Source organism: Pongo abelii, chromosome 3 (genome assembly GCF_028885655.2).
Source record: "Pongo abelii isolate AG06213 chromosome 3, NHGRI_mPonAbe1-v2.0_pri, whole genome shotgun sequence".
Taxonomy (NCBI): domain Eukaryota; kingdom Metazoa; phylum Chordata; class Mammalia; order Primates; family Hominidae; genus Pongo; species Pongo abelii.
The window spans coordinates 207,609,438-207,630,459 of NC_071988.2; the positions used below are offsets into that span (position 1 = coordinate 207,609,438).

General features: G+C 41.4%; 1 protein-coding gene across 7 annotated transcripts in view; it reads left to right on the forward strand.

Moving 5' to 3' along the window:
* SNX25 (sorting nexin 25) overlaps nt 1-21,022 on the forward strand; it is a 150,044-nt gene that overhangs the window by 115,873 nt on the left and 13,149 nt on the right. For 6 of the 7 annotated variants that reach the window (XM_054554793.2, XM_024245805.3, XM_054554796.2 and 3 more), the window contains 5 exons: nt 740-904; nt 7,505-7,636; nt 10,099-10,239; nt 14,343-14,456; nt 19,275-19,439. In XM_054554793.2, the coding sequence (XP_054410768.1) occupies nt 740-904; nt 7,505-7,636; nt 10,099-10,239; nt 14,343-14,456; nt 19,275-19,439 (717 nt within the window). The remainder of the gene's footprint in view (nt 1-739; nt 905-7,504; nt 7,637-10,098; nt 10,240-14,342; nt 14,457-19,274; nt 19,440-21,022) is intronic. The other variant, XM_054554794.2, reaches the window with a different exon arrangement.

Genomic DNA, 21,022 nt, shown 5'->3' on the forward strand with positions numbered 1-21,022 from the left:
AAAATTTTAATTTACTGTTGTTACAATTACTAAAAGCTGGAACAAGAAAACCTGGAAGAAAGTGCAGGATAAACCAGAAGCTAGATCTCAGCAGTTCTCTGCAGTGCCCTGCATTACTGTTGCTACTCTTGAATCTAATTCATGTGCTGTTGGGTAATCTAGCCAGACTTTTCCAAGTTACAGAGTTCTTACGAATATTAAGTCACTTTCAAATGCTATTTTACTTGTAAAATAATATACCTATTGATTTGTAGAATATATCAAGAGAAGGACTGAACAAAGTATATACTGAAAATACTTTCACTCATGGGAATATGGTAATTTTCTTTTAGAGGGACTTGCATGAGTTTTTAATAATAGGAGACTGGCAAGAACCCAAATGTCAGTGTCTTGGTTGAAGAGTAGGTACAGAATATTCAGGTTGAGTTGGGAAGATAACTGAGTTGCCGTCCCTTGTTCTATGCAGATTTCCTTAGAGGTACCACTTGGGAAATAATGGCATGGGATTTCCCCCCCTTTCTTTAGGCTATAAAATGTTTCCTTTTTGCAGTCTGAACACCGTTTACTTTAGTTCCAAAGACTTTGATTTTTCTCTTTGCTGAGAAAAAGCAGTCTAAATTTTCTACTTTAGTATTCTTTCCTTACTGGAATGTAGTATTTTGCAACAGGGTATCGTGACAGATAATAATTACTGAATTTTCTATCATTAAGATATGGTGGTATGTGACTCTCCCCCCAGGGCCCAAGAGATGAGGCTGGTGAGGAAGCTGTGGATGACGGTACCAATCAGATCAATGAACAAGCCAGTTTTGCTGTAAACAAACTGCGAGAACTAAATGAGAAACTTGAATATAAAAGGCAAGCTCTAAATTCTATTCAAAATGCACCAAAACCTGACAAGAAGGTAACTCTTTGCTTTCAAGGTTGTCTTTGAAAGTTAACATTTGTCTAATTTGGTAGTTTTCAGTTGAGGTTGCGAAGTATCAGTTTCTTTTAAAATAATTTTAACCATGAACAAGTTCCATTGTTATTTTTTTGCTTCTAGGATAGAATTAGAAAAGCATTTGTTTTTAATCTCTTAGGGTTTGGAGTTCTTTCTCAGTTTCAACTGTGAGTAACTGTTCTTTGCATCTGCTTTGCCTGCAGGGCCTTTGGGGAAGGGGCTAAGCTTTCTCTTGTGCCATGGTCATTTCTGGAAAGTTAATTAAATACTCAAGGACAGTCTTTTGAAAAAAAAAATGTTTTCTTTCAACTGCTGCAGGTGCAATTTAGGGAACCTTACAGTACTGTACGGGAAATAAATTGTTTTGCTAGAAAGCAACAATTTGAAAGTTTAAAAATGTAAACAGCATTTCACTAATTGGCCTTTCTCAAACCCAAGCTGTGGTGTGGCTTTTTGCTTTGTGTTTTGCTCTTTAGAATTCAACAAAGAGGTTTCTCTAATATAGATATGACTGATGCTCTTTGATCTGCCAGATTGGTCTCTGGCACTTTCTGAATGTGTGTTTGAGGATTTCAAGTGGTCAACATGAGAGCAACTTAGAATAAAGCAATTTCAGTGAGTCACATTGGGTTTTCTGTGAGCAGGTGCCCAATCCTATTGAGTCTTCTTTAGTACTCTTTCTGTGGACATTCAAATGCTTTTATAGTAGGAGAATATTCCTGAAACAAGATGTAAGAAAAACTGGTATCATGAGCCTATCAGCAATTTACAATTAAAATATCTATTCATCTACAATCCAGTTACTGTCTAGTTAAACAGTGAGTTTTCTTTAACAAAGAAAAAGCAAAAAAGAAGAAGGAAAAAAGTCCTGCAAAGGTGTGTCATGTTGGTTATTAGTAATATTTTTACAAAATTATGTAGGAAGAAGTTTAATATGAGCATCACTTTAATAATTGTTAGTGATGGGCTGGCTGCACAATGGCTCATGCCTGTAATCTTTGGGAAGCCGAGACGGGTGGATCGCTTGAGCCCAGGAGTTTGAGAGCAGCCTGGGCAACATACGGAGACCCCATTTCTAGTAAAAATTAAAAAAAACAAATTAGCCCAGCATGGTAGTGGATGCTTGTAGTCCCCAGCTACTAGGTAGGCTGAGAAAGGAAGATCTCCTGAGTCTGGAAAGTCAAGGCTGCAGTGAGCCATGATCATGTTACTGCACTCCAGACTGGGCAATAGTCTCAAAAAAAAAAAAAAAAAGTGGCTAGGCGCGGTGGCTCACACCTGTAATCCCAGCACTTTAGGAGGCTGAGGCGGGTGGATCACTTGAGGTCAGGAGCTCGAGGCCAGCCTGGCCAACATGGTGAAACCCCGTGTCTACTAAAAATACAAAAATTAGCCAGGCATGATGGCATGCACTGGTAATCCCAGCTACTCAGGAGGGTGAGGCAGGAGAATCTCTTGAACCCGGGAGGCAGAAGTTGCGTGAGCCAAGATCATGCCACTGCACTCCAGCCTGGGTGACACAGTAAGACTCCATGAATCAATCAATCAATAAAAAAATAAGAGAGCATTAGTGGTACTCTGAAAAGGAAACAAATGGCCAGGTTTCCTGGATTGTCATAAGAAATAGTTCATTCTCCCCTTACATGGAGTCATTCCCGTTTACTACATACAGAACTCGAAAACCTGATAGTCTTCCCAGTGACAAGAACATGTCTGAGATGATAAACGGAATTCGTCGGCATGGCAGATCATCAGTATCTGCAATATGGCATGTTCTTTAAGAACAGTTGTCTTATTTATTCTGGATTCATCTCATTATAAATTAAAGTGCATCTATGGGTAACAGTATGAAAGATGAGCTAGAGAATATTCATTGAATTATTTTCTCCTTGGTTTGTTTGAAAGACATTCTTCAGCCTTTCTTAAAATAACTTCTGATAACCATGGAATAAACATTCTTAGCTACGGTTATATGAAAGAATTCTCAAGAAACTTGGAATGATTCACTGGTACTGTGGCTTAATTTGAACTGTACTCTCTGATCTACATTTGCTGTGTAATCAGATTGTCCACAGGCTGCTCACGGAGCACTCTGCTTCTGGCAGTTGTGTACAGGGCTGAAAGGGCTCTGAGGATGGAAGGCAGCTGATCCTTCTCTCCAGAAGACATAGTCCTCCTTTTGTCTTTTACTTACGTTGGTAAAAAATTAATAATTTTTTTAAAAACTTAAGATTGGCTGGGAGTGGTGGCTCATGCCTATAATCCCAGCACTTTGGGAGGCCAAGGCAGGCAGATGACCTGAGGTCAGAAGTTTGAGACCAGCCTGGCCAATGTGGTGAAACCTCGCCTCTACTAAAAATACAACAATTAGCCTGTCGTGGTGGCGGGTGCCTGTGATCCCAGCTACTCAGGAGGCTGAGACACAAGAATCACTTGAACTCGTGAGGCAGATGTTGCAGTCAGCCGAGATCATGCCATTGCACTCCAGCCTGGGCAGTAGAGTGAAAAAGTCTCACACACACACACACACACACACACACACAAAACAAAAACAAAAAACCTTAAGATTGATGTTGAAAAAGGTTTTGGCAATCTAGCAATTAACATATCCCACCCCCAAAATCTTGTAATAGTAAGACTTTTCTGGATTAAATATCTAATTATTAATCAGATCATTTTCCTGTGATACATAGTGGTGCAGACTTCTCCTTAATACAGAATGCCAGTGGTTTACTTAACCCTCCTTCTCTCACAGATCTCTGTACCAGCAGTGTAATTAGCTACTGGATAGTAAAATTAGACTTTTAGTTTGATTCCTGAAATTTACTGCCTAGGTTTTTTTGTTTTTTGTTTTTTGCCTCTACAGAGATATTGTGAGTCTGGAGCAAACTGTCCAATTCTAGGGTAATGTTGGGAATAAACCATTAACCATGAAGAATCTCAGTAACACAAGTGATGAGTAAATGCATGGTGCTGTGTAAGTCACTGTTAAGATTCAGTGTAACATAGAGTGACACCTGTCCTCAAGGAGCAAATATGCTGGTTATGGAATTAAAACAGACATGAAAATAAAATTGATGATAAAATGCAGGACAATGGCATAGGCAAGGAGTACTTCCTGCAGGCTTTCTGAGGAAGGAAAGAGCCCTTGTACACTGCATATTCAGGAGAGTTTTGGAGCAAAGCTGCTGTCCTCAAACTACAAAGTTACATAACCCTATAGGCTCTCTCATAAAAGAAATCTGAAGAGATGGCGAGCATAGCATTTAAAATATATTATTTATTTTTGTAAATTCTGGTAAAGTATATATAACAACATTTACCATTTTAGCTATTTTTAAAAATTTATTTTTTATTTCAATACGTTTTTAGGGAGCAGGTGGTGTTTGGTTACATGAATAAATTCTTTAGTGGTACTTTCTGAGATTTTGGTATACCCATCACCCAAGCAGTGTACACTGTACCCAGTGTGTAGTCTTTTATCCCTCATCCCCCACCAACCCTTTCCCAAGTCCCCAATGTCCAGTGTATCATTCTCATGCCTTTGTGTCCTCATAGCTTAGCTCCCACTTACGAGTGAGAACATACGATGTTTGGTTTTCCATGCCTGAGTTACTCCACTTAGAATAATAGTCTCAAATTCCATCCAGGTTGCTGTGAAGGCCATTATTTCATTCCTTTTTATGGCTGAGTAGTATTCTATGCTCTATACATGCCACATTTTCTTTATCCACTTGTTAATTAATGGGCATTTGGGCTGGTTCCATATTTTTGCAATTGCAAATTGTGATGCTATAAACATCCCTGTGCAAATATCTTTTTTGTATAATGACTTCTTTTCCTCTGAGTAGATCCCTAGTAGTGGGATTGCTGGATCAAACAGTAGATCTACTTTTAGTTCTTTAAGGAATCTCCATACTGTTTTCCATAGTGGTTGTACTAGTTTACGTTCCCACCAACATTGTAAAAATGTTCCCTTTTTACCACATCTACTCCGACGTCTACTATCTTTTTATTTTTTTATTATGGCCATTCTTGCAGGAGTAAGGTGGTATCGCACTGTGGTTTTGATTTGCATTTCCCTGATAATTAGTGATGTTGAGCATTTTTTCATATGCTTGTTGGCCATTTGTGTCTCTTCTTTTTAGAATTGTCTATTCGTGTCCTTAGTCCACTTTTTGATGGGATTGTTTATTTTTTTCTTGCTACTTTGTTTGAGTTTTCTGTAGATTCTGGATATCAGTCCTTTGTTGCATGTGTAGATCATGAAGATTTTTTTCGCACTCTGTGGTTGTCCGCTGTTTCTGCTGATTATTTCTTTTGCTGTGCAGTAGCATTTTAGTGTTTTGCAACCATCACCACCCTCCATCACCAGAACTTTTCTCATCATGAAAAACTGAAACTTTGTATCTATTAAACAATACCTCCCCATTTTTCCCTCCCTCATGCTCTGGAAAAACCATCATTCTATTTTTTATCTCTATGAATTTAACTACTCCGAGTACCTGATGTTAGTGGAATCACACATTTGTCCTTCTGTGACTGGCTTTTTTCACTTAGAATAATGTCTTCAGGGTTCATCCATGTGGTAGCATGTGTTAGAATTGCATTGCTTTTTAAGGCTGAATCATATTTCATTGCGTGTTTATACCACGTTTTGTTTTGCTAACTATTTATCCAGCAATAGACACTTGATTCACTTCCACTTCTTGGCTATTGTTAGTAATGTTACAAAGAATGTGGGTATACGAATACCTCTGAAAAAGATCTTGCTTCCAATTCTTTTTGGTATATACCTAGTAGTAGAATTGCTGGGTTCTATGCTAATTCTGTTTTTAATTTTTTGAGGAATCATTAAACTCTCTACCACAACATCTATACCATTTTACATTCCAACTAGCAGTGCACAAGAGTTCCAATCTCTCCATGTCCTCCCTACCAACACTCGTTATTTTCTTATTTCATAACCATTAGGATATTTCTTATTTCATAACCAATTCATCTTATATTTCTTATTTCATAACCATTAGGATAGTAGTCATCCTAATGGTTATGAGGTGGTATCTTATTTTGGTTCTGATTTGCATTTCTCTAATGATTAGTGATGTTGAGCATCCTTTCATGTCCTTATTGACCATTTGTGTATCCTCTTTGGAGAAATGTCTATTCAAACCCTTTGTGCATTTTTAAATTGGGTTGTTTATGGTTTTGTTGAGTTTTAGGAGTTTTCTATAATCTGGAGATGAAACCTCTGTCAGAGAGGTGATTTGCAGATTTTTTTTATATTTTGTGGTTTGCATTTTTACTATATCAGTAGTGTTCTTTGATGCACAGAGTTTTTAATTTTGATGAATTCCAGTTTGTCTATTTCTTCTTTTGTTGCCTGTGCTTTTTGTGTCATAACCAAGAAATCATAGCCAAATCCAATGTGATGAAGCTTTCCCTCTGTATTCTGGGTTTTTTTTTTTTTTGAGATGGAGTCTCACTCTGTTGCCCAGGCTGGAGTGAAGTGGCACAGTCTCGGCTCCCTGCAACCTCCAAACCCTGAGTTCAAGCAATTCCCCTGCCTTAGCCTCCTGAGTAGCTGGGATTATAGGCGCTGCCCCCCCACTGCCCCCATCACACCTGGCTAATTTTTATATTTTTAGTAGTGACAGGGTTTTGCCATGTTGGCCAGGCTGGTCTCCAACTCCTGACCTCAGGTGATCCACCCGCCTCAGCCTCCCAAAGTGCTAGGATTACAGTTGTGAGCCACCGTGCGTGGCACCCTATATTCTCTTTTATGAGTTTTATAATTTTTAGCTATTTTGTTTAGATCTTTAATCTACTTTAATTGTTGTATATAGGGTTAGGTGGCAAGGATCCAGCTTCATTCTTTTGCATGTGAATGTCCAATTTTCCCAGCATGATTTGTTGAAAACACTGTTCTTTCCCCATTGAATGGTCTTGACACCCTTGCTGAAAATCACTTTACCATATATTATTTCTGGGCTATATTCCCTTGGTCTATATGTCTGTCTTTAAGCCAGTACCACACTGTTTTGATTATTGTAGCTTTGTAGTAAGTTTAGAAGTCAAGAAGTATGAGTCTTCCAACCTTGTTCTCTTCAAAATTGTTTTGGCCATTTAGGATCTCTTGAGATTCTATATGAATTTTAGAATGAATTTTTTTTTATTTCTGCAAAAAAATGTTATTGAAATTTTGTTGGGGATTGCATTGAACCTGTAGATTGCTTTGGGTAGTACTGACAGCAATATTAATTCTTCCAATCCATGAATATGGGATGTCTTTACAGATATTTATCTTCTTTAGTCTCTTTCATCAGTGTTTTGTAGTTTTCATTGTAGAATTATTTCACTTCCTTCTTTACATTAATCCCTAAGAATTTTTTTAATGCTATTGTAAGTGGAATTTTTTTCTTAATTTTGTTTTTGGATTATTCACTGTTAGTGTATCAAAACACAGCTGATTATTTTGTGTTGACTTTGAATCCTGCTACTTTGCTGAATTGCATAGTTTTAAGTGTTTTCATAACTCCCAGGATATTTTCCCTGTGGCAGATTGTTTCCAAGTTGAAGGATGAAATAATCCTAATAGAGAAAGAACGCACAGACCTTCAGCTGCACATGGCAAGAACGGATTGGTGGTGTGAAAACCTTGGCATGTGGAAAGCCTCCATCACCAGTGGAGAGGTAGGTTTGACTGCTTTTCCTCTTAATTTATTTTAAAAGTTTGACTTTATTAAAAAAGATTTTATCCTGAAGAATGAAGATTGAGGGTAGAAGACTTACACTCATTCTTTTAGACCATATTTGTCCTACCTTCCTTCCCCCATAATTTTCACTCCAGTTCACTCATGACTGCTTGGTACAGATCTGATCTCACTCCACTTCAAACAGCAAGTTCTTCCTGTTCACTGGAATTGAAAGCAACTTTAATGTCTTTGAATTACCAATTTATTTTTCCATTAAGCGTTGAAATGAAAGCACTTTTTGAATCTTGGAGATGAAAAACTAAAAATGTAAGTGCATCTGATAGTTTCATCCTGCCGACTTCAATTGCTTAAATTTCAGTATCTCTGAAATCTTCAATGAATATATTTTTTGAATTATTTTGCTGTTTTTTGAGGGATATGAGATAAGAGTTTGTAGAATATACTGTATCTCTTTTCATTTGTCTATAAAAATAATTTCATTTAGGAGGAAAGACGCGTATAGGTGTTTATGTTATTACTGTTGACAACTTGCTTCTCCCCTGCCCCTACTGCCTGTCAAGTGGAAACCTGGAGATGAAAGTCATATAATGTCATTTGCATAACCACAGTATATGCAAATATCAAGGTCCTGAGCAAGAGAGTGCTTTTTTTGTCCTCATTGGTATTTAATATGGCTTATCTTTGTGCTTCCCTGCCTTTCCCTCAAACCAGTGGTTTGACACTCTTACAGGGGTTGGGAAAGGGTCAAAATTCACAACCTTAAATTTATCTCTAGGTTGGGTAGCAAAACAAAGCATGTTCTCCAAGACCTACCCTGAAAGTTCACACAGTACATGAGAGCCTAACCAGGTGCCTTCTGTATGTCTTTGGCACTTGCTGGTGCTCCCATTAAGCTAAGCTGCTGAGCAATACACATTTCTCCATGGAAGGCAGAGAGCAGTGGATCAGGGAAGGTCATGCCAACCTCAGACTCCCACATAGAATCCCTCAGTAACTGCAGATAGTTACTGTTTGGGTGGAAGTGTAGGAAGGTAATGGACTCAGGGGAATGTAATGGCAAAAGCTGCTACAAGAGGCTGCTGGAGGACAGAATACAAATTATGTTACCTCCTCAGTTTTGCTTAGAGCTGGCCCTGACACTTCACAGTGTATTAAAATCATCTTCCAAAGGCAGATATTAGGAGGGGCAGAAAGGGAAGGAAGGAGTGAAAACCATCACAAGGCTCTGTGCCCTGGCAGTCAGTTGCTGCTTGCTGAAGTACTCTGGCCGGTGAAAAGATAGTGGAAATGGGAAAGGGGCACCTGACGTCTAGAGCTCACGAAGCAGTCCCAGGAAGGTGCGGAAGATGCATTTTCATCAAGCTGGATGTGCCTGTATTCTGTGCTAGCTGACTCATCAGAGGTGTGGTCCTAGGAAAGTCAGGTACTCTGTCTGTGCCTGTGCTTCCCTATCCTTACAGTGGGGTGATAATCCTGCCTCACAGAGTGGGTGCTCAGTAAACCTCTCATCTCTTTCCCTGGCCGTTCTTATTGACTCTTTCTCTCTAATTCAATTTATGATGCTAATTCAAGCTCAAATTCAATGTATTTTCTATTGTTTTCTCTTAGCCTCTTATGTTAAGTATAGTAGTGGCCTATTCTGGATGAGTGTGTATGTGTTTGTGCGCGTGTGCGCGCGTGCGCACATGCACGCACACATACAATATCTCAGTTGAGAGGTAAAGGAAATTATATCTCCCAATGTAAAATTTAATGAGAATAGAAATCAGGGCTTGTTGGATCCTGAAATTAAACTGGAGGTGCCCTCATCCTTCTCTGAGAGAGTTTCTGATGTATTTGATGCCTGTTTGCTTGCTGTTAATTTCTTTTCAAAGTAACACAGGATGAGCCTGCTGTATTAGTTTTCTTTTGCTGTGTAACACATTTCATGCTTAAAGCAACACCCATTTATTGGTCACACCTCTGTAGGTCTGGAGTCCAGCACAGGATGCATTGGCTCCCTGCTGGTTGTATCACAGGCTGAAGTCAGTATGTTTCCCAGACTAAGGTCTTGTCTGAAGACTCAGTAAAACCCACTTCCAACCTTACTCAGATTGTTGGCAGAATTCAGTTCCTTTGGTTATAGAACTGAGATCTCTGTTTTCTTGCTGGTTTCCTTCTTGGAATTTGAATCTTTCTGACTTCCTTTCGTATCACTGGCTAGCAAAAACTCTTTGCTTTTAGGTTAGGCCCACCCAGGAAATCCCCCTATTTTAAAGTCTACTATGCCATATAATGTATCTTAGTTGCTAGGATAAAATCTATAATATTCACAGTTCCAGGGATCCTGCAAGGTACATCATGGGGAGGGAAGTCTCCTTAGGGGGACACTTACAAATCTTCCTTCTGCATTCATTCACCACGCTTTTTGTAAGTATCGATTTTGATGTTTTCCCCAAGGTTACAGAAGAGAATGGTGAGCAATTGCCATGTTACTTTGTCATGGTAAGCCTACAAGAAGTTGGAGGAGTTGAAACTAAGAACTGGACGGTCCCCAGAAGGCTTAGCGAGTTTCAGAATTTACACCGGAAACTCAGTGAGGTATGAATACTCATGAACGCAGGATTCTAGAATTACTGCACAAGAGCTCGTTTCAATTTTTACACATAAGAAAGCTGATTAATCTTCTTCCTTTGCTGTTGATACTGGCACAGTGGCATTTTCATCCTGACATTTGGAAATTTACTCATAGATCAAACCATCTAGTCTAGCCTAAGTCCATCATGTCTGATTTTCATTGTAAATTGCCAGAGAACCTTAGAGCTGGAAGAGACCTAAGGATCATCTAGGTATCTCACAACTGGCAGCTGCCAATTGTGATCCATTGATGGTAGTGAAATCAGTTCTGAGTTGCAGCAGTACAAAGAACTAACTGCATTGGATTCTATCACATATACAAGGGAGGCAGTAAGGTGCAGTGCTTGGAGCACAGCCTCTAGAACCAGACTGCTCAGCTCTGAATCTCAGCTCTACTCTTCATGGCTCTGTGACCTGGAATTTATGTATTTATTTATCTATTTATTTTTATATATATATTTTTTGAGACGGAGTCTTGCTCTGTCGCCCAGGCTGGAGTCCAGTGGCGCGATCTCAGCTCACTGCAACCTCTGCCTCCCAGGTTCAAGCGATTCTCCTGCCTCAGCCTCCCAAGTAGCTGGGATTACAGGCATTTGCCACCACGCCCGGCTAATTTTTGTATTTTTAGTAGAGACAGGGTTTCACCATGTTGGCCAGGCTGGTCTCGAACTCCTGACCTCAGGTGATCCACCCACCTCGGCCTTCCAAAGTGCTAGGATTCTAGATGTGAGTCACCGTGCCCGGCTGACCTGGGATTTATCACTCACTTGCTTTTTGTCTCTTTTTCATCAGTGAAAACGAATACTAATAGTGCCTACCTTATGGGGTTGTTAGGAGAATTAAGGGAATATGTGTATATAAAGCATTTATAAGAAGGTGTGACAGTAAACATCATGGTGGTTTTTGGCAGTAGCAGTAGTAGTAATGAGCATTGTTTCATAGACCTTTGGTTTCAGGTTTATTTATGTATATGTATATATGTATGTGCATTATGGATTGCAATGTGGCATGCATTTCCTACTGTGAGTTTCAGTTACAATGTTTGAAAGCCACTAATCTCGGTTAATTCTTTTATTTGAGAGACGAGGGAACCCGATCCCAGAGCTTAACTGACGTGTCATAGGACATGTACATACTGGCTAAATCAGGATTATTAATAGAATCTTACTTTTAGATTGTTCTTCCTACTTTTCCTCAGGAATTGCCATCTTCTCTAATTCTCCTTCTACTATGGGTCATTGCCTTTTTTCCCCAGCAGTGAACGGTTCTTCAATTATTTCTACTTGAATTTAGGTCCATTTTTCTCTTGCTCAGCGTGAACTGATACTGGTGAAACTATAACTGTCAAAGGGTCCAGCTGCTTGCTGCTTGTAGAAAGAAGGCATCATAATAATAACAAGAGTAAGGTGTGACAAAAAGAGAGTGAGATTTTACTATCCATGCTAGCAAGGGGAAGAGTGGGCAAAATTCTTTCTAAAACTTTCCACCCTCAGCCAGGCATGTTGGCTCACGCCTGTAATCCCAGCACTTTGGAAGGCCGAAGTGGGCGGATCCCTTGAGGTCAGGAGTTCGAGACCAGCCAGGCCAACATGGTGAAACCCCCATCTCTACTAAAAATACAAAAAATTAGTTGGGTGTGGTGGTGTACGCTTGTAGTCTCAGTTTCTCAAGAGGCTGAGGCAAAAGAATCACTTGAACCTGGGAGGCGGAGGTTGCAGTGAGTCAAGATCATATCACTCCACTCCAGCCTTGGCGACAGAGCAAGATTCCATCTCAAAAAATAAAAATAAAAATTTCCACCCTTCAATTGCGGAGGGAACCCAGGGGATTTTAAAGAGAGGGTTTGGAATGCAGAAGAGGCAGCGGGTCTAGGAGGTGTCAGGTGGCGTGACCTGCCCTGATGGCTCGCCTTGAATTATTGTTCCATCTGGTGAAGCATGTGGCGCCACTGTGGCCAGAGGCATCTGGTCCGTATCAGGATCTGGCCCTTGAAGCTTCTAAGGAAATAGATGGCCAGATAAGGAGCGTGGTGTGCGCTTAACAAGCATGTAGGTAAATCAGTGTGCATAAAGCATGGGAGCATGGGATGGGGAAAGAAAGGGAGTGGAGGTTCACAGCAGATGCCCAGGCTGTATTTCAGAATGAAAGGAAACACATATGCAGCCTGTCTCAAAGTTACATCTTGAGATTAAGGAGGAAGGAGGAAGGAAAACGAAGTTTGAAAACACGGTTTGAAGCCACGCTGCTCCTTTACAAAACCTCATGGGCACCTCTCAGACTCGTCTTCTATGAATGAAATGTGTCTCTTTTCTTTAACCTTGTCTCCAGACTGATTTTTTAACCTGTTTTCATCACTACATACTATAATTTCTTCAACCGCTTTTTAAGGATAGTGACCCAAACTGAATGTCATGCATGCTACATTTCTCAGATGGCCTTTGGTCACCTTAGCAGTGTGGAAAGCAAAAATTTGTCTCAGTGTAACAATGAATTTTCCCCAGAGTTGTTGAGTAAAATTGATACTACAGAAAAATGTGTTGTTTTCTCTGTGGAAAAACTACTGTGAAACCAAAGTTTAGTATCAAAACAGGAGGAAAAAGAGTTGAGGGAAAATTTTGAAATGAAATGTCTTTGGAAAGTAAAATTTACTTAGACAATCAAAACAATTACATGGAAGCATTAAAAGAAACAAACGTGAAAGTCCATGCCCGTCCTCTTTGTCATCTTTCCTCGTCTGTGGACTGATGGCTGGGCTATTCTCTTACCCCTGCCCTTTGCTACAGTGTGAGTTTTCCTGTTGTGAGAACCCTTCCTGTCGACAGCTGTGACAGGAAGCACCTTTTTGGGTACTTAGTGATTTTAGTCTTACCTTCCACCTCTCACTGCCTGTTTCATTTCTCTAAAATTTCACAGAGCTGTTGTAAGGATGAAATAACACATGCTATGCTTCTAGCACAGTGTCTGGTAGAAGGGAGGACTTAATCCACGAAGGGTGCGCTCTTCGTACTATGAATATATTTTGTTAATATACTTACAGTCTCCACTGAGAGGCAGTAATAAGGCAGGGAGTGGTGACTCATGCCTGTAATTCCAGCACTTTGGGAGGCCGAGGCAGGAGGATCGCTTGTATCCAGGAGTTTGAGACTGGCCTGGACAACATAGACCTCGCCTCTACAAAAAATTTAAAAATTAGCCAGGCATGGTGGTGCATGCCTGTAGTCCCAGCTACTTGGGAGGCTGAAGTGGGAGAATCGCTTGAGCCCGGGAGATCAAGGCTGCCATGAGCCATGATCACGCCACTGCACTCAGCCTGGGTGACAGAGTGAGACCCTGTCTCAAAAAAAAAGAAAAGAAATGCAGTAATAGAGCTACAACCCAAGTTTTCTTTGTTCCCATTGTTTTCGTTTTTTTTGACTGGGTCTCGCTCTGTTTCCCAGGCCCAAGTACAGTGGTGCAGTATCGGCTCACTGCAAGCTCTACCTCCCAGGTTCAAATGATTCTCCTGCCTCAGCCTCCCCAGTAGCTGGGATTACAGGCATGTGCCACCACGCCAGGCTAATTTTTTGTATTTTTAGTAGAAACAGGGTTTCACCATGTTGGTCAGGCTGGTCTTGAACTCCTGACCTCATGTGATCCAGCTTCCTTGGCCTCCCAGAGTGTTGGGATTACAGGCATGAGCCACCGCGTCCAGCCATTTTCTTTTGTTAACTTTAGCTTTTTACAGAGATGTTATAAACACAACACCTTCTAGTTGAAAAACTTTCTGTGAGCCAGGTTTCCATTTGTCACATCATGTGCCACTCTGCGTGGTGTGCAGATCCCTCGTACCAGCCTGGCCTTGTGACTTCTTAGCTCCCGGGGATCTTGTAGGTTTGGGGATGCGCTTCAGTTTTTTCCATCAGAGTTTCCGTTCCTCCCGATTCTTCGAGCCTGATTAAAATGGGTAGGTTTTCACCTCAGAGGAACAAGTACAGGAGGAGGAGATTTGTTTTGTTCTAATTATTATTCTAAATCTTAAGATTAAAATGTAATTTCAAAATACTAACATTTCATTTTTCCCCCCACAGTGCGTCCCTTCTTTAAAAAAAGTCCAGTTGCCTTCTCTTAGCAAGCTGCCTTTCAAATCTATAGATCAAAAGTTTATGGAAAAGTCGAAGAATCAATTAAATAAATTTTTACAGGTAAGCAAGTGAAAAATGTGGGCTATGAGAGAAAAAAATTAGTTATTTAGGGTTAAACTGTCATCATTCTAAGAGCTTGGTAGTTTGCTTTTTGTTCTCACAAGCCATGCTAGATGCTAAAAAAATATCTTGGGTGTTTTTTTTAATTAAAGTAAAATATGCATATAAAAATACACGTAAGTGTATAACTGTCTCTATTTCACAAACTGAACACACCCATGTAACTAGCACCCAGTCCAATGAACTGATTATCACCAGCAGCCCCCAGCTTCCTCGCATCGCTGCAGCCCCTCTAAAGGTAACTGCTGTCCCGACTTCCAGCACCATAGATCAGTTACAATTGTCTTTGAACTTTATATAAATGAAACCGTATAGTGTGGATTCCTTCGTTTCTGACTTCTTTCACTCATTATGTTCATAGGACTCGTCAATCCTGTCATCTTAGTTGTAGATGATTCATTTTCGTTGCTGTGAGAGGTTTTCATTGTGTGAATACACTGCATTCCAAATTCACTCCATTGTTGATGAGCCACTCTGAGGCTTTTACAAAGGGTGCTTATATAAATGTCTAGTACTTGTCTTTTGGCAAATATCTGTCGGCTGATGCCCAGAGATTAGGATTTCTCCATTTTTCTTCATGGTCAGAGCAGTTTTATACTCTCCCCAGCAGTGTGTAAGGGTTCTGATTGCTCCACATCCTCACCAACACTAATTTTTTGCCTTTTTCTTCTTAGCCATTTTGGGTATAGTAGTATCTCATTGTGTTTGGGGGGGTTTGGTGTTTTTTTGTTTGTTTGTTTGTTTTTCTTTTTGAGACGGAGTTTCGCTCTTGTTGCCCAGGCTGGAGTGCAATGGTGCGATCTTGGCTCACCATAACCTCTGCCTCCCGGGTTCAAGTGATTCTCCTGCCTCAGCCGCCTGGGTAGCTGGGATTACAGGTGCCTGCCACCACGCCTGGCTAATTTTTGTTTTTAGTAGAGACAGGGTTTCTCCGTGTTGGTCAGGTTGGTCTCAAACTCCTAACCTCAGGTGATCCGCCCACCTCGACCTCCCAAAGTGCTGGGACTACAGGTGTGAGCCACTGCGCCCGGCCATTTGTTGTGTCTGCTTTTCTATTGTGCTGCTGCTCGTCCTTTCCATAATGTTTTATGGGTTTGTCCATGTTCTGGATATGAGTTCCTTGTCAGATCTTATGTGCTACAAATATTGTCCCCCTTTCTATGGATTGCCTTTTCCTTAATGATTTCTTTTAATGAGCAGATGGTCTCAATTTTAATTTAGTCCACTTTATCATTTTTTTTTTAATTTTATGGTTAATGCCTTTGCACCTATTAAGAAATCTTGGCCTACTCCAAGGCCCTGAAGATATTTTCTTAATTTCCTTTAAACACTTTATTATTTTCTATCAGTCTGTTTTTAAATAATAAGGCCAAAGGTGTGCTGTCCTCAATAACAACCACTGTTTTTTCCTTTGCTGCACCATCTATATTCAGAGTATAATTGTTCATCACACCTTGGATCTTAAAGCCCTGAAGTTCTCAGAGGCATGGAATTTTGCCTCATAAAACATGTTTTGCCCCTGCAGTAGAAGCTAGACATTCTGAGACTGAAAAAAAATGTTCTGAATATTTGTATCCTTTAAAGAATTCTTTAAATTGACATTGCACTTGTACATATTTATGAGGTACAGTTTGGCATTTTGATACATGTATATGTTATGATCAAATCACATTAGTTAGCATATCCATCACCTCATGCATTTATCATTTCTTTATTTTTTTTGAGACAGACTCTTGCTCTCTTGTCCAGGCTGGAGTGCAGTGGCGCCATATCATCTCACTGCAACCTCCACCACCTGGCTTCAAGCAGTTCTCCTGCCTCAGCCCCCCAAGTAGCTGGGATTACAGACAGGCTCATGCCACCATGCCTGGCTAATTTTTGTATCTTTAGTAGAGACGGGGTTTCGTCATGTTGGACAGGCAGGTCTCGAACTCCTGACCTCAGGTGACCAATCTGCCTTGGCCTCCCAGAGTGCTGGGATTACAGGTGTATGCCACCGTGCCCAGCTGCATTTATCATTTCTTCGTGGCGACAACATTAAAAAACCTTTCTTCTAGCTCCTTTTTGATATATAATACTTTACTGTTAGCCATAGTCACCCTCCTGAGCAACAGAACACCAGAACTTATTCTTCCTGTTAAATTGTAACTTTCTAGCCATTGACCAATCTCTCCCATCCTTTCCTCCTCAGTCTCTGGTAACCACCTCTCTCTACCTCTAATATATCAATTTTTTTTTCAGATTATACAGATGAGTGGGATCATGCAGTATTTGCCTTTCTGTACCTGGTTTGTTTCACTCAACTTATGTCCTCCAGGTTCATTCATGTTGTTGCAATTGACAGGATTTCATTCTTCCTTATGGCTGAATAATATTCCATCATGTATATCGGGGGGTTCAATCTTTTGGCTTCCCTGGGCCACGATGGAAGAAGAAGGATTGTCTTGGACCACACGTAAAATACACTAACACTAATGATAGCTGATGAGCTTAAAAAAAAAAATCACAAAAAATTCTCATAATGTTTTAAGAAAGTTTACAAATTTGCATTGGGCTGCATGTAGCCCACAGGCTGTGGGTTGGACAAGCTTGATGTATGTATACCACATTTTCTCTATCCAGTCGTCTGTTGGACGCCTAAGTTGATTCCGTGTCTTGCCTCTTTATTGTGAATAGTGCTGCTTTAAACGTGGGAATGCAGATATGTCTTTGACATACTGGTTTCATTTCCTTTGGATATATATCCAGTAGTGACATTGCTGGATCTTATGGTAGCTCTATTTTTAATTTTTTGAGGAGCCTCCATACCATTTTTCATAATGACTGTACTAATTTACAATCCCACCAACAGTGTACAAGGGTTCCCTTTTCTTTCCTATCTTTGCCAACACTTCTTTTCTTTTGTCTGGCGTGAGATGGTATCTCCTGGCTTTGATTTATATTTCCCTGATTCATGATGTGGATCATTTTTTCATATACCTGTTTTCCATTTTTATGTTTTCATTTGTGTCTATTCAAGTCCTTTGCCCACTTTTTAATGGGATTATTGTGTGTGTGTGTGTTTTGCTGTTGAATTGTTTGAGTTGTTTTCCTTCATTTGAATATAATTTAAGGCCAAAGATTTACATCTGTAATGATTTCCCTATTAATATCCTGACTGTATTAAATTTGGGACTTAACCGTTAGTATATCCTGCTATTTTGTAAAATATTAGAGAGTAGATGAGTGAAGGATATCAAGATGGGGGAAAACGTCTCACTACTCCTGATCCATCCTCACATACAGGTTGAACTGACCATTTAATTCTGAAAAACGAATAAAGACTGTCTGCAGAGTTCAGGGACAGGGAGGGCAGTAGGGGCACTGCCCATCCCCCTTAATCTCCTTCCCAATGGTGATGGCAGGGCCTGCCCCCCTCCAGGCCAGTCTCCTGCAGGGTACGTGAATGCTGATGGTGCTCCGTGGACCCGTTGTCCCCAGCGGCGCAGTATTGGGCCCTCTCAGAGGTGATTTTTCTAGGGAGGGTCATAGCGTCCATCAGGTCATTTGCCATCTAAACAAATAGGATGTTGCCATCATGGACCAACCCCTCTGGAACTAGACCTGAACCTCCACCTCCCCCCACACTCTGTCATCAGAGGCATAGCTGGCTCCTGAGTGTTCCATCTCCCTATGTGGCTGACAGTTCCTATAGGTTTACATATTCCTAAGCCCAACGTCTTATAATACTAGATGTGTAGATATTCTGTGGTCACATTGTTAATTCTGCCATCTTACCATAGCACTTCCGAGACAAGCTCGATTTATGTTGTTCTTTACTCTCTCCTAAGGCCAGGGAAGTACATACAGAACTTTGGGAACTTTCCAGTTTGAGGGCTAGTAGAAACTGTTATATATGGCCAGGCGCGGTGGCTCACGCCTGTAATCCCAGCACTTTGGGAGGCTGAGGCAGGCAGATCACAAGGTCAGGAGCTCGAGATCAGCCTGGCCAATATGGTGAAACCCCATCTCTACCAAAAAATGCAAAAATTAGCCGGTCATGATGGCGTGCGCCTGTAGTCCCAGCTACTTGGGAGGCTGAGGCAGGAGAATTGCTGGAACCCGGGAGGCGGAAGTTGCAGTGAGCCGAGATGGCGCCACTGCACGACATCCTGGATGACCGAGTGAGACTCCGTCTCAAAAAAAAAGAAAAGAAAAGAAATTGTTACATAATTATGTAAATGCTGACTGCCTGGAAAGTGGCAGCACTGGGAAATGAAACTATTGCCTGGCAGGTAGTGCCACCATGAGAAAACTCAAAGTTCTTTTTTTCAGCTGATGTACAAAGTCTGACTATAACCATAAAAGGGCAATTTAGAGGTATCCGTGTGTAATTTGCAAAAATTTAAGTTGGTCAAACACAGATGAGTGAAAGTTGTATTTCAAAAGTGGTAGCACCTGGGATCTGTGAGCTGTAAAGTAAGAATTTTCTGTTGCACCAAGCAGTGCAAAGCGGAGTGAGTTCTGCCTTCTGCATTGTTATCTCCCATGAGCAGAGTGATTTGGGCACTACTAGTTAACCTGGAGGGGACTGTTTGCCATTAAGATCATTAAGAATTGATCTTATATAGTTTGTTTCAGGGGGAAAGGGAAGTGGTTTTCGGTTCAGAAGTGTGATAAAAGTAAATTCGTGACAGCTCCACCTTGCTCGCCTTTACCTGTAGCTCCCAGCCACACAGATTTCCCGCACTGGAGCAGTTACTCCTCTTTCTTCCACAGAATCTGCTTTCAGATGAAAGACTGTGTCAGAGTGAAGCACTTTATGCCTTCTTGAGCCCTTCTCCTGACTACCTCAAGGTTATTGACGTGCAGGGGAAAAAAAATGCTTTTTCATTATCCTCATTTTTGGAAAGACTTCCTCGCGACTTCTTCTCCCACCAGGAGGTGAGCTGTCTAAAGGGCGAACCACGTTTGTAGCGTATTTCAGCAGATACTAAGCTCATGCTCCTCATTGGGGGATGCAGATCCCTCCATTTTCAGTCATTAGCACTGTCACATTTTGAGGCACCTGCTTCTATTTCTGTATTTTAATTCTTCCAAGTGACTTGCAGGGGAGGACAGAGTGGTTTTACCACTTCAGAGTTGGTAAGTAAAATGCGAGTAGGAAGTTCTGCAGGAGCCCCGCTACACACGGGGCCCCTCAGTCCATTGCCAGTCCCCAGGTCGGGGCAGGCCAAGTGCGGGCCATCGTTGCGGAGTGGTGGGGTTGGGGGATCCATGCTCGAGGTTCAGTAGAGGAGGTTGTGTTTATGGAACAGGCCAGATGTCGTTGGCCTGGACTGGAGGGTTTATGCTGTGCTCTAATGGAAGATTAGGTACAGCATAGAAGTGGGGAGGGGTGAGGTTCATGCCAGGCTGAGGGTTTAGGCTGTATTCTCAGGCATGAAGAAGCATGGGATATTCTGAAGCAGGATGATCTGGCAGTGGTATGTGGATAAGGGAAAGTACAGAGCCTGCAGAGCTTTCTATCTCATCTTCTGAACCCCAGACTTCTCTCCAGAGTAGGCTGTGCACTCCTGTGCACACCACAGAGGCGTCTTGCCTGGCCCTCTAGCAAATTGCACAGGACCACCTCTGAAATGTGGCTTCCCCTCAGTCCATTGCCAAATGCCACTGCCTCTTCATCGGAGGTGGCTTCGAGTTTGGACAGAGGAACTGATGGTGAAAAGGAGCATGCTGCTCTTCTGCATTCTCTGCTGGGGCGGAAGTCAGCACGTCCCACAGAGCACACCCACACCTGCTCCGGTCCACACATCTACCCACGGCCCCCCAAGTATCTCCCATCGCTTTCCTTCATGTGTCCATCTGTACTTGGCTGGCTTACCTGTCTCACCTCCCTTTTATTCCTGAACCCCTGGAGTTGATATATGACTCAGTCACTCTATGAAGTGACTCTGAAGCTGCCAGTGGCTTCCTCTCAGTCTTTACCTTTCTCAGCCTCTTTGAGGCGTTTGCTGTTGCTGGACTTCTGTGATGCCGTGAGTTTTAGGGAACTCCTCCAGCCTCTATGACTTCTCTGTGCCTTCCTCTGCTCGCCTGATGTAAGTATCTCCCAAAGACCTGCCTGGGCTCGCACTTCAGCTCCTACCTCTATGCAGACATTGCAGTGCACATCCTCAGCTGCCCTCCAGCACCTAATGTTTGCACCTCTGGGACAGCACTTTCTCCTGCCCTATCATAACATCTGCCTGTGTGTCTGTCAGTCTCCCCAGAAGGCAGTGGGCCACGGAAGTCTAGATCCACCTCACAGTCATTTGCGTTAGCCTGGTGCCTGGTATATCATGAGTTTTTAACTGAAACCTGCTGATGTGCAGATAGCTGAAGGACAGAATAAAAGCTTAAGTCACAGCTTTAAAAATAACTAAATTACTTTAAAATGCATGTTTGTAAAAAAAAAAAAACTGAATTTAAAATTATTTACTTCCTGCTGTTTTAAGGGAGTGAAAACTAAAAAATAAAAAATAAGT